This window comes from Otolemur garnettii, unplaced genomic scaffold (genome assembly GCF_000181295.1).
Source record: "Otolemur garnettii isolate 467f Iridium unplaced genomic scaffold, OtoGar3 scaffold00014, whole genome shotgun sequence".
NCBI classification, from domain to species: Eukaryota; Metazoa; Chordata; class Mammalia; order Primates; family Galagidae; genus Otolemur; species Otolemur garnettii.
The window spans coordinates 12,893,382-12,906,507 of NW_003852409.1; the positions used below are offsets into that span (position 1 = coordinate 12,893,382).

The 13,126-nt window shown below is 46.2% G+C and overlaps 1 protein-coding gene across 1 annotated transcript in view; it reads right to left on the reverse strand.

Annotated features, from left to right (window-relative positions):
• EPB41L4B (erythrocyte membrane protein band 4.1 like 4B) overlaps positions 1 to 13,126 on the reverse strand; it is a 146,010-nt gene that overhangs the window by 37,780 nt on the left and 95,104 nt on the right. Inside the window, exons 16-17 of the mRNA XM_012802452.1 lie at positions 6,891 to 7,120; positions 4,651 to 4,769 (exon numbers count right to left, since the gene is read on the reverse strand). Coding sequence (XP_012657906.1) covers positions 4,651 to 4,769; positions 6,891 to 7,120 — 349 coding nt within the window. The remainder of the gene's footprint in view (positions 1 to 4,650; positions 4,770 to 6,890; positions 7,121 to 13,126) is intronic.

Here is a 13,126-nt window from a genome sequence, read left to right on the forward strand (position 1 = left end):
GAGTTGGAGGTTGCTGTGAGCGTGATGCCATGGCACTCTACCCAGGGGGACAGCTTGAGGCTCTGTCTCAAAAAAAAAAAAAAAAAAAGAAGACATAGTATACAGTTTCCCAGTGGGACCTCCAAACACAGAGCAAACCGAACTCATCGACTTTATGAAATAGTAAGATCTGGATGTGGAGATCAGCTTTTCCCTTACTTGCACCATTTAAAAAGATAGTGATGATGATGATAAAAAGAAAAATAATGACAATGGCCAACATTTACTGCCACCTTCTCATGTGTTAGCCATTGACTGCAAGTTTCATATGCACATCTCATCGAATCATCTCATCAACCATCCCATTCGGAGGCAGGTACTCTCATTATCCCCATTTTATAGATGAGAAAAACAAAGCAGAGAGATGGGAAGTTACTTGCTCCGGGTCACCCAGGAAGAAGCAGAAGAGCCAAGATTCACATCCAGGGATGGTGACTTGGGTTGACTCCAAAGCCAGAGCACTTGACCACTCAGCCATTCTAGCTGCCCTTAACTTCTCTGAATCTTAGTTCCTTTCTTCATAAGGTTTTTATGAGGATTAAATGAGAAAAAATGATAAGAAAATCACTTTCATGTTAGACGGTTGGAAAAGAAGATGTATCAAAAAAAAAAAGATCTGATGCAAGGGCACTAATGTTCAATTCTGAGCCATCAAGTTGGATTTACAGAAAACTGGCTCATTTGACTGGGGTCATTATCCTGAGTGACTTAGCATTCTCCTTTAAGCAAATAAGTATCATTTATTTTGAAAGGTGAAGTTTATAATATAAGCTTACGATAATTTTTCTTGTGTTTGCAAATCCTGTTACATTATGAAAATGGATGGCTGTTTTCATTGGTGGATGAAAAGGTAATTTTAAAATTAGATTTACTTTTTTGGAATGGCATGCTGGGATACAGGAATTAAATTGGTTATGAAGCCCATTTAAGGCTTTTGACAATTGCTTAAGGGGATGTAGTTATGTTGACAGTAATAACCTAAGACCTACTTTAAAAAATGGAATGTTGCTAAAATAAGAAAAGGATGAGAATTTAGCATTGATGTTCTCCTAAAATTTATTAATTCTAAATTGCTTCTCTGGACATAAAATTCAAGCTGGCTTGTTCTTGTTCAATCTGGGCAAAACAAGAGCAGTAATGTTCCTCTGTATGAATTGACTCAGGTGAAGGCCAATATAAATTTTGGGAAATTTATGCATCATTATATGGATTTGTATAAAAGGCATCTCTTTGGGAGATAAACATCTGGGTTACAAGACCGTAATTTCAGCCTGGAGAATGGCTCCAAGAATGTTGTGCATGACCATATTTTATATTTTGTGTTCAATCAATTTGAATTGTGGAAAGATACTTTATAGTTGGAATGCATACTTCAAAATATAGGGGGGGAAAGACAATTGGCTTTGATATTATTATACTTAGAAACAGTCCATCTGTTTGGGGCTATCATTTAGGGATAAAGAAGTGATCAGATGCATATTTAAATGTTCATACAAACAATTTGCACATCTGAAATCTGATGAGATTTAAATTTCTATGATAATCCTGGTTCCAACCAGGATTTGTTTTTTATTTTTATTTTAATTTAACTTATTTATTTATTTTTGAAATAGAGACTCCCTTGGTCACCCTTGGTAAAGTGCTATGGTGTTACAGCTCACAGCAGCTTCAAACTCTTGGGCTCAAGTGATCCTCTTGCCTCAGCTTCCCGAGTATCTGGGACTACAGCTGCCCTCCACAATGCCTGGCTAGAGATGGGGGTCTTGCTCTGGCTCTGGCTGGTCTTGAACCTTTGGTTCAGGCAAGCCATCTGCCAAGTGCTGGGATTACAGGCATGAGCCACCGCTCTCGGCCCTAGTTTAAATCTGGAACCAGCCAGTGAATTATTTCTCACCATTCAGTCAAGAATAGGAAGTTATCCAAACTTGAGAAGAATTAGAAGATTCTTGATCCTTGAAGCTGGAAACAAAACCTTAAAAAGCTACCAAAGGCAGTGGTTGCCAATTGTGGTGGCATCATGATTAGAAGTGAGGTCTGTGGCAAGGAATGTTTTATTAATGATAAAAAATCATAGTGTGGGCCAGGCATGGTGGCTCATGCCTGTAATCCAATACTCTGGGAGGCCAAGGCAGGTGAATCACCTGAGCTCAGGAGTTTGAGATCTGCCTGAGCAAGAGCAAGACCCCATCTCTAGTAAAAATAGAAAAACTAGCCAGGCATTGTGGTGGGTGCCTGTAGTTCCAGCTACTTGGGAGGCTGAGGCAAGAGAATCTCTTGAGCCTAGGAGTTTGAGGTTGCTGTGAGTTATGATGCCACAGCACTCTACTGAGGGCAACAGAGTGAGACTCTGTCTCCACACACAAAAAAAAGAATCACAGTGTGAAGTAATTGTGATGGCAATTGTCATGTATGTGGACATGACAAAGTGAAGTTAAGTGTACAGTCACATCACTCTGTACTCCTTGCTTACTGCTGCTTTTCTCTGCATGGTGAGGTGTAACAGCTTGAACTCCAGGGACAAGTCTAATAATCCACAGGGGTTTCAGGTAGGCCTTACCCAGAGCAAGCCACTGTTGTCAATGTCCCACCAATACTCATGGCAACTACAAATTACTACAGAGTTTGTGAATTCTGTGCTGCACTATATGCTGTATCTCCTTGCAAAATATATTGAGATTTTTGTCAAACTCTGGGTATGCACCCATTAAAACCATTTATCATGTGTACTGTAGAAGAAAAGTTAAAAAACAGGAAACTAAGAGCAAGAAGACCAGTCTGGGGGCACATGAGGAATGGGGCTGAATCCTCAGCATCGTGTGCAATAAGGATTTGTTGATGGAATGAATGTCAGTGGCATCCTGCTGGGGGAAGTCTTTCCAGCTGGCCACCAGGAGGGAAGTGTGGAAGCAAAAGTAGGTGGGCAGGGCTTTGAAAGTTAAACCTGAGGGTGAGGCATCAATGATCAATGGACCTGAAGGCTGCGATGCAGAGGGACTGGTGGGGGTCGGGTGGCAAGCAGATGGCAGGGGGAGGGAAGGCAGGAGGTGCAAGCTTCCCGTGCTTTGCAGGTTAAGAAGGGGCACTTCCCAAGCCAATTCTTCTGAACTCTTCCTATTCCCTCCCATAGAAAGACAAAGCTAAGCATTATGATGGAAGAAATGAACCATGAGTGAAGAAGAATATTTCTCCAGGGATTTTAAAAATTAAAATATGTGGGGCAGCGCCCGTGGCTCAGTGGGCAGGGCGCCGGCCCCATATGCCAAGGGTAGAGGGTTCAAACCCAGCCCCAGCCAAACTGCAATAAAAAAATAGCCAGGTGTTGTGGGGGGCGCCTGTAGTCCCAGCTACTCGGGAGGCTGAGGCAAGAGAATTGCCTAAGCCCAGGAGTTGCTGTGAGCTGTGACACCACAGCACTCTACTGAGGGTGATAAAGTGAGACTCTGTCTCTACAAACAACAACAACAACAACAAAACAAAAAATTAAAATATGTGGCTGGGCACTGTGGCTCCCATCTATAATCCTAGGTTCTGGGAGGCCGAGGCGAGTGTACTACCTGAGCTCAGGAGTTCAAGACCAGCCTAAGCAAGAGTGAGACCCTGTCTCTAACAAATAGCTGGGTGTTGTGGCAGGTGCCTGTAGTCCCAGACACTTGGGAGACTGAGGCAAGAGGATGTCTTGAGCCTAAGAGTTTGAGGTTACTGTGAGCTATGACACCACGGCACTCTACCTAAGGCACAGAGTGAGACTCTGTCTCAAAAAAATTAAAATATGTGAACAACGGTGGTTCTCTTTTGCCCTTTAGGGAGAACACTTGGTTGTCACAACTGGATGGGGGTTGCTACTGGCACCTAGGGGGTTGTGGCAGAGAAACACCCTAATGCACAGGGCAGACCCCCATATGAAGAATTACCAGGCTAAAATGTCGCCAGTGCCAAAGCTGAGAAATATTTGTATAGAAAACAAAGAAGCATGTTGGAGGGTGAAGGGCACTGGATTTGGGTGCAGGCTTCAGCCTCTGAATCCATGATTGTGCAACCTTGAGAAGGTCATTTCCTTACTCTGGTCTCAGATGTTGAGAAGGTTGAACTGAACAACAGGCTGAATCCAGCACCAACATTCACAGTTCTAAGATAAATTCTGGCTTCTCTGAAGCTGCCCATTTGGATGTAAGAATAGCTTTAGCCAAAGGCAAGCTTAGCTCCTACCCCGTCTTGCCCTCCCTCCCTGCTTTAATTTCTCTCTTCCTTCCGTCTGCAAGTGGTGACTGAACACCTACTCCTAACACGTGCCAGACACTGTCGAGGGGGTCTGGGGTAAAAAACGGAAAGAGGTAAATGTGGACGCCCCCTCCTGGAGTTTTCACTCTAGAAGGGAGAGAAACTAATAAGCAGATGTGGCCTATTGGCCAGAACATCAAGGCAATGCCTAACGCCTAATTCACCCAAAAGGGAGGTAAGTAAATGTCCGCTCCAAGCAGAAGTGTCAGGAAAGATGGTGTAGAAGCCCCTCCAGGGCAAAGGCATGGGGTTTGGGGACAGGTCAGGGTCACGATCAGAGGTTTGACATGAGCGCCAAGCCCATGCTCACAGCCCAGCCCCAGCCCTGGGCACCTTGTTTATGTTGATGTGCAGAGAGGGCCAGGGGCCAGCAGCCTTCACGGTTTCCAGTTCCAGCTTCTTTAGATGGGCAGCAGCTTCACTGTACAAGGCAGGTGTTCCTGGACTCAGTTCTACAGGTGGCCGGGGGAGATGAATAAGGAAAGGTGAAAGGACAGAAAGGTACAGAGGAAAATGGACACTTCAGAGCCCAGCTCCCTGCACCCTCTCTGCCGGCCTCCTCCTCCTCTAGCAGCTCAGAGGCCTTGGGGATAGGTCAGCTGAGGGGTGGGAGAACACCTGAGGTCAAGGTCTCAGGCCTCCCTCCCCCACTTCTGAGCTGGACAGCTCTGGATAAGTCCCTTTACCTCTCTGACCTTCTGAGCCATTTTAAAATGAAAATAAAACCACTTACCTTTCAGGGTTGCTGTGAATATTAAGTGAGGTGATTCATGTACAAGGGCTTTAAAAATGGAAAAGCACAAGGCAAATTGGAAGGATTTGCGTTTAGGCCTAACAGGAACGTAATGTGCCCTTAAAAGCCATGTTATGTTTCTAAAATCAAATCCATTGATTCTGACTTTTGTACTTCTTTGAATTAGTTTGCTACCATGTCTCCCTCCAGCTCGAATTTACTCATTAATACATTAAATATTCATTACACATTAAATATTCATAACATATTCAAATTTGTACCGAGTATTGTTAGCAATTGAGATCTGGGAGCTGAAATAAAGAGGAGAATGACACAAAATTCTAGTCTAATGGGAGGAGACAGATGCATGAACACATATTCCAAAGACAAGTGATACGAGATTTATTTAATTGCTATAGGAGCATGAGGGAAGGCATGGCAGCCACATGGGGAACATTTCACTAACGAGATAATATTTGAGCTGGCTCCTGCGGGATGTGTAGGAGTTCACTAGGGTGGAGAAAAGCATTTCAGGCAGATGCAAAGGACAGAGCTGGGACCCAGCCGAGTAGATGGAGAGAAAAGAGTAGTTCGGAGTAGCTAGAGTGTGATGAGGCACAGGGGAAAGGCTGGAGACCTTGGCAGGGGCCAGGCTGTGAAGGTCTGTGTGTGGTCCCAGCTCAAAAGTGTGGCTTCATCCCACGGCAGTGAGGAGCTACTGAAAGGTCTTAGGGCACTTGGTCAGAGCTATCTGGTGAGAACTATGCCTTTGACAGCTACAATGTGGACACTACACTGGAAGGAGTGACCCATAGGAGGCTACTGTAGTTACCCAGCTACAAAAAGATGAGGCCGGCACTGGGGTGAGGACAAGGTGGATAGTGATGAGGGCACAGAGCTCTGATTCTTCAATACCAAGTGCGAGTGACTTCCCATTTCCAGTTTAGCCAACCCAGATTTGTTCTGAATGGCTTGCAGGGGAAGGCTGAAGGCTCATCTTGTTTCACCTGCTCACAGCCTCGTATAAGGTCAGAGGTGGAAGATTCCTTGGCGAGCATCCCAAGACCTTCTACCCCAATTTCATGGATGAGGAAACCAAGGACTGAAAAGGGGATTCAGCTCCACAGCGGGAACTGACTCTTGCCTCTGCCTCAATGCTTTTCAAACCACATTTGATAAAGAATCAGTTCTTTCCCCCCAGAGATGAATTCTTTGATGAAATATAATAAAAGTGCATTGCTAGAAAAATAAAATAAAAATTGTGTAATGCTAACAACTGAGACCAGACATACAATATCCAAACCCATATATTTTTTTTCACTAGGTTTAATGGGCATAAAATCATTCTATCATCTTGCTAAGTATTTTTAATTGCTTACTCTCTGTTTCTGTACCTTCTCTTCCTGGGACCCGTAACAGTGGGCAGACTGGACCTACCTGACACCACCTTGCTCTCAGAAGTGGGATATCAGAAATGGGGCGGAATGGGTTTTTCTGTAATGAGGCAAGCAGAAATTCCAGCCCTCACCTCACTCCCCCCCTTTTCTTTTCCACTGCTTGAGCAGTGCTGGGAGGTGCACAAGCACAGCACTGCTAAGAAATGAGGTGGAGAGAGAAGCGTTACCTTGTAACAAAAAAAAAGTTGATGGGTAAGCCACAATCCCTAAACGCTCCTGCCTGAACGCACAAGGCTCTTGCCCTCTGTTGTTTGAACCTGGTAACAGCTTAACATTAGCACTGTCGTGTGCTGCACAGAACAGTTCTGTCCTGAGGACCCAGGGAAGGCATCCATGCCCTACAGCGTGGCTCCCCTCTCCCCTCCCCTTTCACCCCTACTTACTTGTTAGGGACTTACTGCTGGAGTTCGGGGACCTCAAAGGCCCCTCTTTGTTCTCCAGGGTCAGTGACAGGCCATAGTTTGAGTGGTGCTGGTGCTGGTGCTGGTGTTGGTGCTGGTGCTGGTGGTGATGCCTTCCTGAAGCTTTAGGGGGGAACGGTGTGCCCCCATTCTCCTCCATGCCAAAGGGCAGCCGGTCCGAAGTGCTGAGCACTGGGGAAGGGAGTGGGTAGCTGTGGAGGGTGACGAAGTTGGGATTTAGACAAGAAAAATGCCCTGCTATTCCTGGGTGTGCTGTGAAGACATTTTCTAGGCACTGAACAATGCAAGAAATAAATTCAAAAAACAGTGAGTTGTTTGTTATAAAATATAGCACAACTGGCAACAGTGGACTCAAAGAAAAAGAACAATGTGGAAATGTGCATACATCAGAGACTTTAAACCTCTTCGTACCTTAAGAAATTCTTAACTTTGACATACGAAATAATTTTTATTCATTTGTTTATTTTTTGAGACATGAGTCTCACTTGGTTACCCTCAGTAGAGTACTGTGGAGTCCTAGCTCACAGTCATCGCAAACACTTGGGTTCAAGTGATCCTCTTGCGTCAGCCTCCTAAGTAGCTGGGACTACAAGTGCCCACCACAATGCCTGGCTATTTTTTTATTTTTAATAAAGATGGGGTCTTGCTGTTGCTCAGACTGTTCTTTTTTTTTTTTTTTTTTTGAGACAGAGCCTCAAGCTGTCCCCCTGGGTAGAGTGCCGTGGCATTACAGCTCACAGCAACCTCCAACTCCTGGGCTCAAGCGAGTCTCCTGCCTCCGCCTCCCAAGTAGCTGGGACCACAGGCGCCCGCCACAACGCCCGGCTATTTTTTGGTTGCAGCCGTCATTGTTGTTTTGGCGGGTCCGGGCTGGGGATTCGAACCCGCCACCTTAGGTGTACGTGGCTGGCGCCTTAGCCGGTTGAGCTATAGGCGCCGAGCCACCCCCCCCCCTTTTTTTTTGGCCAATATTATCTATTCAAAGTCTACACCATCTCCCACCTGGACTCTTAACAAATTCGGAGTAACTCTCTGCTCACCCCTTCAGCCCACCCTCCACAGAGTTGGGGCTGGTTTAATTAAGTTCCAGGCCATGGTTCACTTTTCTTAAGCAATTTGAATACATTTAAATTTCTGTTAATGCTTAACCACTTTAAGACAGAAACCCCTCTTGAAATCTGATGAATACCATGGCCCTTCCCTGCAGAAAAAGGCACGGAGGTGTGCAACGTTCCACGCGCAATTTCAGGCCCTCTCCAGCCTCTCTGTGCACTCCCGTCCAGAGCCAGGGCTTGCAGGACAAAAGCCACAGTCTGCTGTACGGCAGGCCTGGCCTCCCATTCCCTCCTCTCAATCTCTTTCCAGCTACATCTCCTGCTACATCCTTCTCTACTCCCCAACTCCCTTCCATACTGACACCTCCCTCTTCCTTCTGCTCCCTGGAATCCTTTCTTATCCCTAATCCCATGAAGACACCCCTCTCCCAGGAAGACTTCCGGCCTTTGAGACCCAGAGATGGGTCCCCTCCTCACACCCCCAGGCAGGGCTCAGCCCTCCTTCTGCTCATCCCCACAGTGCAGATCTTCCGTCTGCCTTCAAGAGAGCTCACATCCCAACGTGAGCTGGGATTCAGTCTCTCACAATCATACCAGGACAAACCACCGAGGAAAGGTACTAGGAAACCACTCTCCTGGGATGGGGTGTCAGGGAAAGAGCTCTCAGGCAGGCAGAAACGTTTTGGTGGACATTCTTGAAAGAGAACGCTCTTTCTTCCAGGAAACCCCTTTCCTGCGTATGTTTGGTAGGATGGGCCTGAGTCTTAAGCCTGACCACAGGCCTCCAGCCTTCTAGTCAGAGTGAGCCAATCAGGGACAGAGCTTTCCCTAAGATTTCACACATGAAAATTGAAAAAAACAAGGATCTCTCTCTTTCTTTGTGACAGTTAAGCAAGGACTTATTGTAACGTCTGTGGCCCCTAAGCTCTTTTGTCTTTGTCCCTTCTCCATAAAAAGAAATGAAAATTACATTTCATGACTATATCAAAGTAAAAAAAAAAAAAAAAAAAGTTAGCTGGGCATGTAGCGTATGTCCATAGACCCGGTTACTCAGGGGTTGAAGCAAGAGGACGGTTCGAGCCCTGGAGTTTGAGGTTTCAGTGGGCTATGATGGCTCCACTGCACTCCAGCCTGGGCAACAGAGCAAGACCCTGTCTCAAAGGAAAGAAAAGGCTGATATAAGTTGAGGTTGAGGCTGTTTGTACCATCTTCCCTGGACACGCAGATGTAGTGTCAGGGGGAAGGAGGCCAGCACACACGGGAAGACAGGACGAGCACAGGCTAACGGTTATGGGGAGAGAGAAAAGCACGAATGCTGTGATGTGAGCAGCTGGTCCTGGCCACACTTGAAGTGAATGCTCTTCTTGTTGCTGGAGGGAGTTGGGTTTCTCCCATGTATAACCCACATGCTCTAAATCCAGGAGGCGTGTTATTTTATTGGATTTTTGTGTGCAGAATTCCTGTCAGGTACAAAAGGTCAAATAGCTACTCCAGGCCTTGGGAAGAGTATGCACAAGAGAGTGGTGAGTGAACGCCTGGTGTCTGGAGAGAAGTGAGAAGCGGGGGGTTGAGGAGCACTACCACAAGCTGGGGCTAAGTTACCAAGGGCTCAGCCAGGTTATCCCAGAAAGGTGTGGCAGAGGAGTTACATTTGGGAAGCTTCATTCTGAGTGCCATGTGGAGCAGTGATGGGGGGAGTGACATTCCAGGATCACTATTGGCACACTGCCACCAGGCAGTGTCTGGACCTGCCCAGCCCATGGGATGAGGTGAGCCGCCCTCTGATATGTCTGCAGTAGTGTGAGCAGGGCTTGCAGGCCTGTCCCTTGGGGACATTAGGAAGAGGTATCATCAAGCCCTCTGCTGCAGGTATAGGAGATAGTCCAGAAGAAATGGCACTTGTCCCCACATTGCCCTAAGAGCTGAATCTCTGATCCACACTGCTGCCTTCTGGAGACTTTGCTCAAGGCCCATCCTACATTGCATGGGCATGCATAAGAATGTGGAAGAAGGCATGATTTTGGCTTCTGGGGATCACGATCCATCCTCACCTCTCCAACCTGAAACCTAACCAGGCTATCTCTCCCTCCCATTGGAGGCCACCTTGTGGCAGCACACAGTGCACCAGGTTGGAGCCAGAACACCTGGGCTCTGGTCTTAGTTCTGCCCCTACCTTGCAGGGGAGTCTCAGGCATTTGCTCTGGATCTCAGTTTCCACACAAGGTGGGTTAGGCTATTTCTGGGCAGATTTCCGGATCTGAAAATTGTCCTTTCTCCCAACTACTTATCCGGTTCTTGCTATGTCCCTGGTACATGCTATTTACATAATGGATTCCATTTTATAAATGTGGAGACCTTTGCTTGATACATAGGAGGTACTCCATAAATAATTTGATGGAAAGAAGAAAGAGGGGAGGAAGGAAGGAAGGATGTATTAATGAAATGTAGATCTGTAATTTGACAACTCCTCTGTGGACTCCAAAGCCTGATAAGGTTATTTTTCCTGTCACTCAAATATATTGAAAATAACTTCTGTCCTTAAGAAATGCAAAGACTAGGAGCTCAGAAGAAAGAAAATTTGCTGTTGCCCGGACAGACGGGAAGGCTTTCTGGCTGAAGGCTCATCGTCTTCCAGCTGCCCTTCCACCTTGCTACCACTAGCCTCCGAAGTCCAGCCTATTGCAGTGGGCACTGTGATTGCCTAGGCAAGAGGGACAAATCAGAGAAACATAAAAAGTAAGAAAGGGATGGCAGGATTCGAGAAGGGGAAAACACAAAGACATGGAGGAAGCTGCAAACTCTAATTTTTCAGCCTAGCAGACAAGACAAATGGTGTATCATTAATAGAAAAAAGGAGGTGGAGAATGAGAGCTGCTCTGAGCAGAGGAAATTATGATTGAGCTTCCCATGGGTAACAATGAGTGTGAGAATGAACACCCAAAGGGAAAGATGTCTTGTAGTCAAGATCTGGCATCCATTCAGGGCTGGAGGTGGAGTTGGAAAGCTTTGAGTAAGAGTTTCCGAGGGATGGCAAATAGATATCATCCCTCATGCCAACTCCAATTGATTCTCACTCTGCTTGGAGTGCAAGATTGAGGATTCTGAGGTTGTGCCCAGCTCAGGGGGAAAGAGTGCAGTGATTGATTAGTGATGTCTGCCATAGACTTGGAAGAACACAGTGGTATCATGCATTTGTCTTTCCAAGTTAAAGTGTGTGGCATTTAATTTCAAAGACCCAGATAAAAAGAGTTACACAGATAACATATATATACCTATATCATGTATATGTTCAGGAAGTGAGAAATTGCATTTAATAACATGTCAAATAAAATATGCATGTGTGACATTCAGCTTATGGTCTTATTGCTACTTAAGGGGGAGATTGAGAAAGAGACATATGGGAAGAGAAATAGATGAGGGTCAGAGAAGCTGCCTGAAGCTGGACCCAGGAATGTGGTCAGGTTAAGGGTTTTTAGAAGGGGAAAATTTCTTAGGCGGTAGAATGACCTGGGAGCTTTCTCAGCTCATATGTATAAGGAACCATCCTGAAAATTTTACCTAGAGAAGTTTTGTGTGTGTGGGTCCACCAAGGAAACTAACCATTGCCTCATGGGTTGGTACCTGCAGAACTCCCAGAGGTGCCATTCACACAAATTCCACTAGGTTATGCACCTGTCCTGTTCACAGGGAACTCAGAAAAGGTCAAGCCTGCCCCAGAAAGTCCAGCAGCACTTAGGGACCTTGGCTAAGGCCCAGGACATGAGTCCAGTTTCATGCTCATTATCCACAACCACTGAGGCTCATGAGGTTCCTGGTATTCTGGAAAAGAGGTTTCCAGTCCTTATTTTTGGTGTGAGTGACCGGAGGGCGGTGGGGTCGGGGGGAGTACGTAGGCTCCAGCTTCCACTTGTATGAGCTTGCAGTTGAGAAGGAATCTGGCCAGGAAGAACAGGCTGCTGTGTGCCTGGTGCTGGACTAGGCATTTTAATGTTTACTTTTCAGTTTTCCTGCAAGGAGACTGCTGATGCCTCACTGGACACTGGGCTTAGTGAAGGTGAGTGATGTGCCCTGTTAGTAAATGCAAAGTGAGAAGTGAAGCTCATCGGAGTTCTCTTCCATCGTCCCGGGGGAGAGGCTTCCTTCCCCATTCTGCCTCCAACTGCAGAGAAGCTGGTGTTCCTAGTGGGGACGGTGTCACAGAGAACTTTATTGACCATATTAGAAGTGGCCATGATTGGGCAGAACTAGCATGGGGAGGTGGGTGGTCTTCCAACCCTGCCGAATCCCATAGGCACTCCCCATCAAAGGCTCTCCCCTCCCTGACCCTGGAATGCCAGACTACCAGCTGCAGGGTGTTCGATCAAAATGTACCACATAGTGAATAATGGTATCCTCCAGAATCTACCACCAGAACTGGGACCAGGGCAGAGCAGGGATGGAGGGAGGGTCCCAAGCTGGAACATAGGGCATTCTCCCCCCACCCCAAAAAAAAGACTGAGTGAGAGGGTAGGTTCATGTTTGCAATCCTAGCACTTTGGGAGGCCAAGGTGGGAGAATCACTTGAGGCCGGGAGTTAAAGACCAATCTGGACAACATAGCAAGACTCAGTCTCTACCAAAACAAAAAACTAAGGCTAAGTGATCAAGGTGCTCTGAGGGGGCCATTCATACACCCTACACCTTAGCCATGTTGTGGGTGACATGGTTTTTTGGAAATAGCCCTGGATATCTAATCCGGGATAAGAAATTATGCCTTTTTAGCAATGGAGCCCCTCAGACACCATCCAATTTGGTGGTTTTAAACCCTGGATATATATTAAAATCACTAGGGGAGCCACTATCCACTGCTGGAGGGAATATGAAATAGTGCAGCCACTTTGGAAAACAGCCTGGCAGTTCCTCAAAGTTAGCCATAGGGTTGTTACATGCAGCAATCATACCCTTAAGTGTATGCCTAGGAGAAAGGAAAACGTCCCTGCACAAACTTAGACATGAATATTCATAGCAGCATTATTCATAATATCCAAAAGGTAGAAACAACCCAAATGTCCATCAAGTGATGAATGGATATACAAAATGTGGTCTGCCCATACATTAGAACATTGTTCAGCTATAAAAAGAATGAAATATTGATTCATGGCTC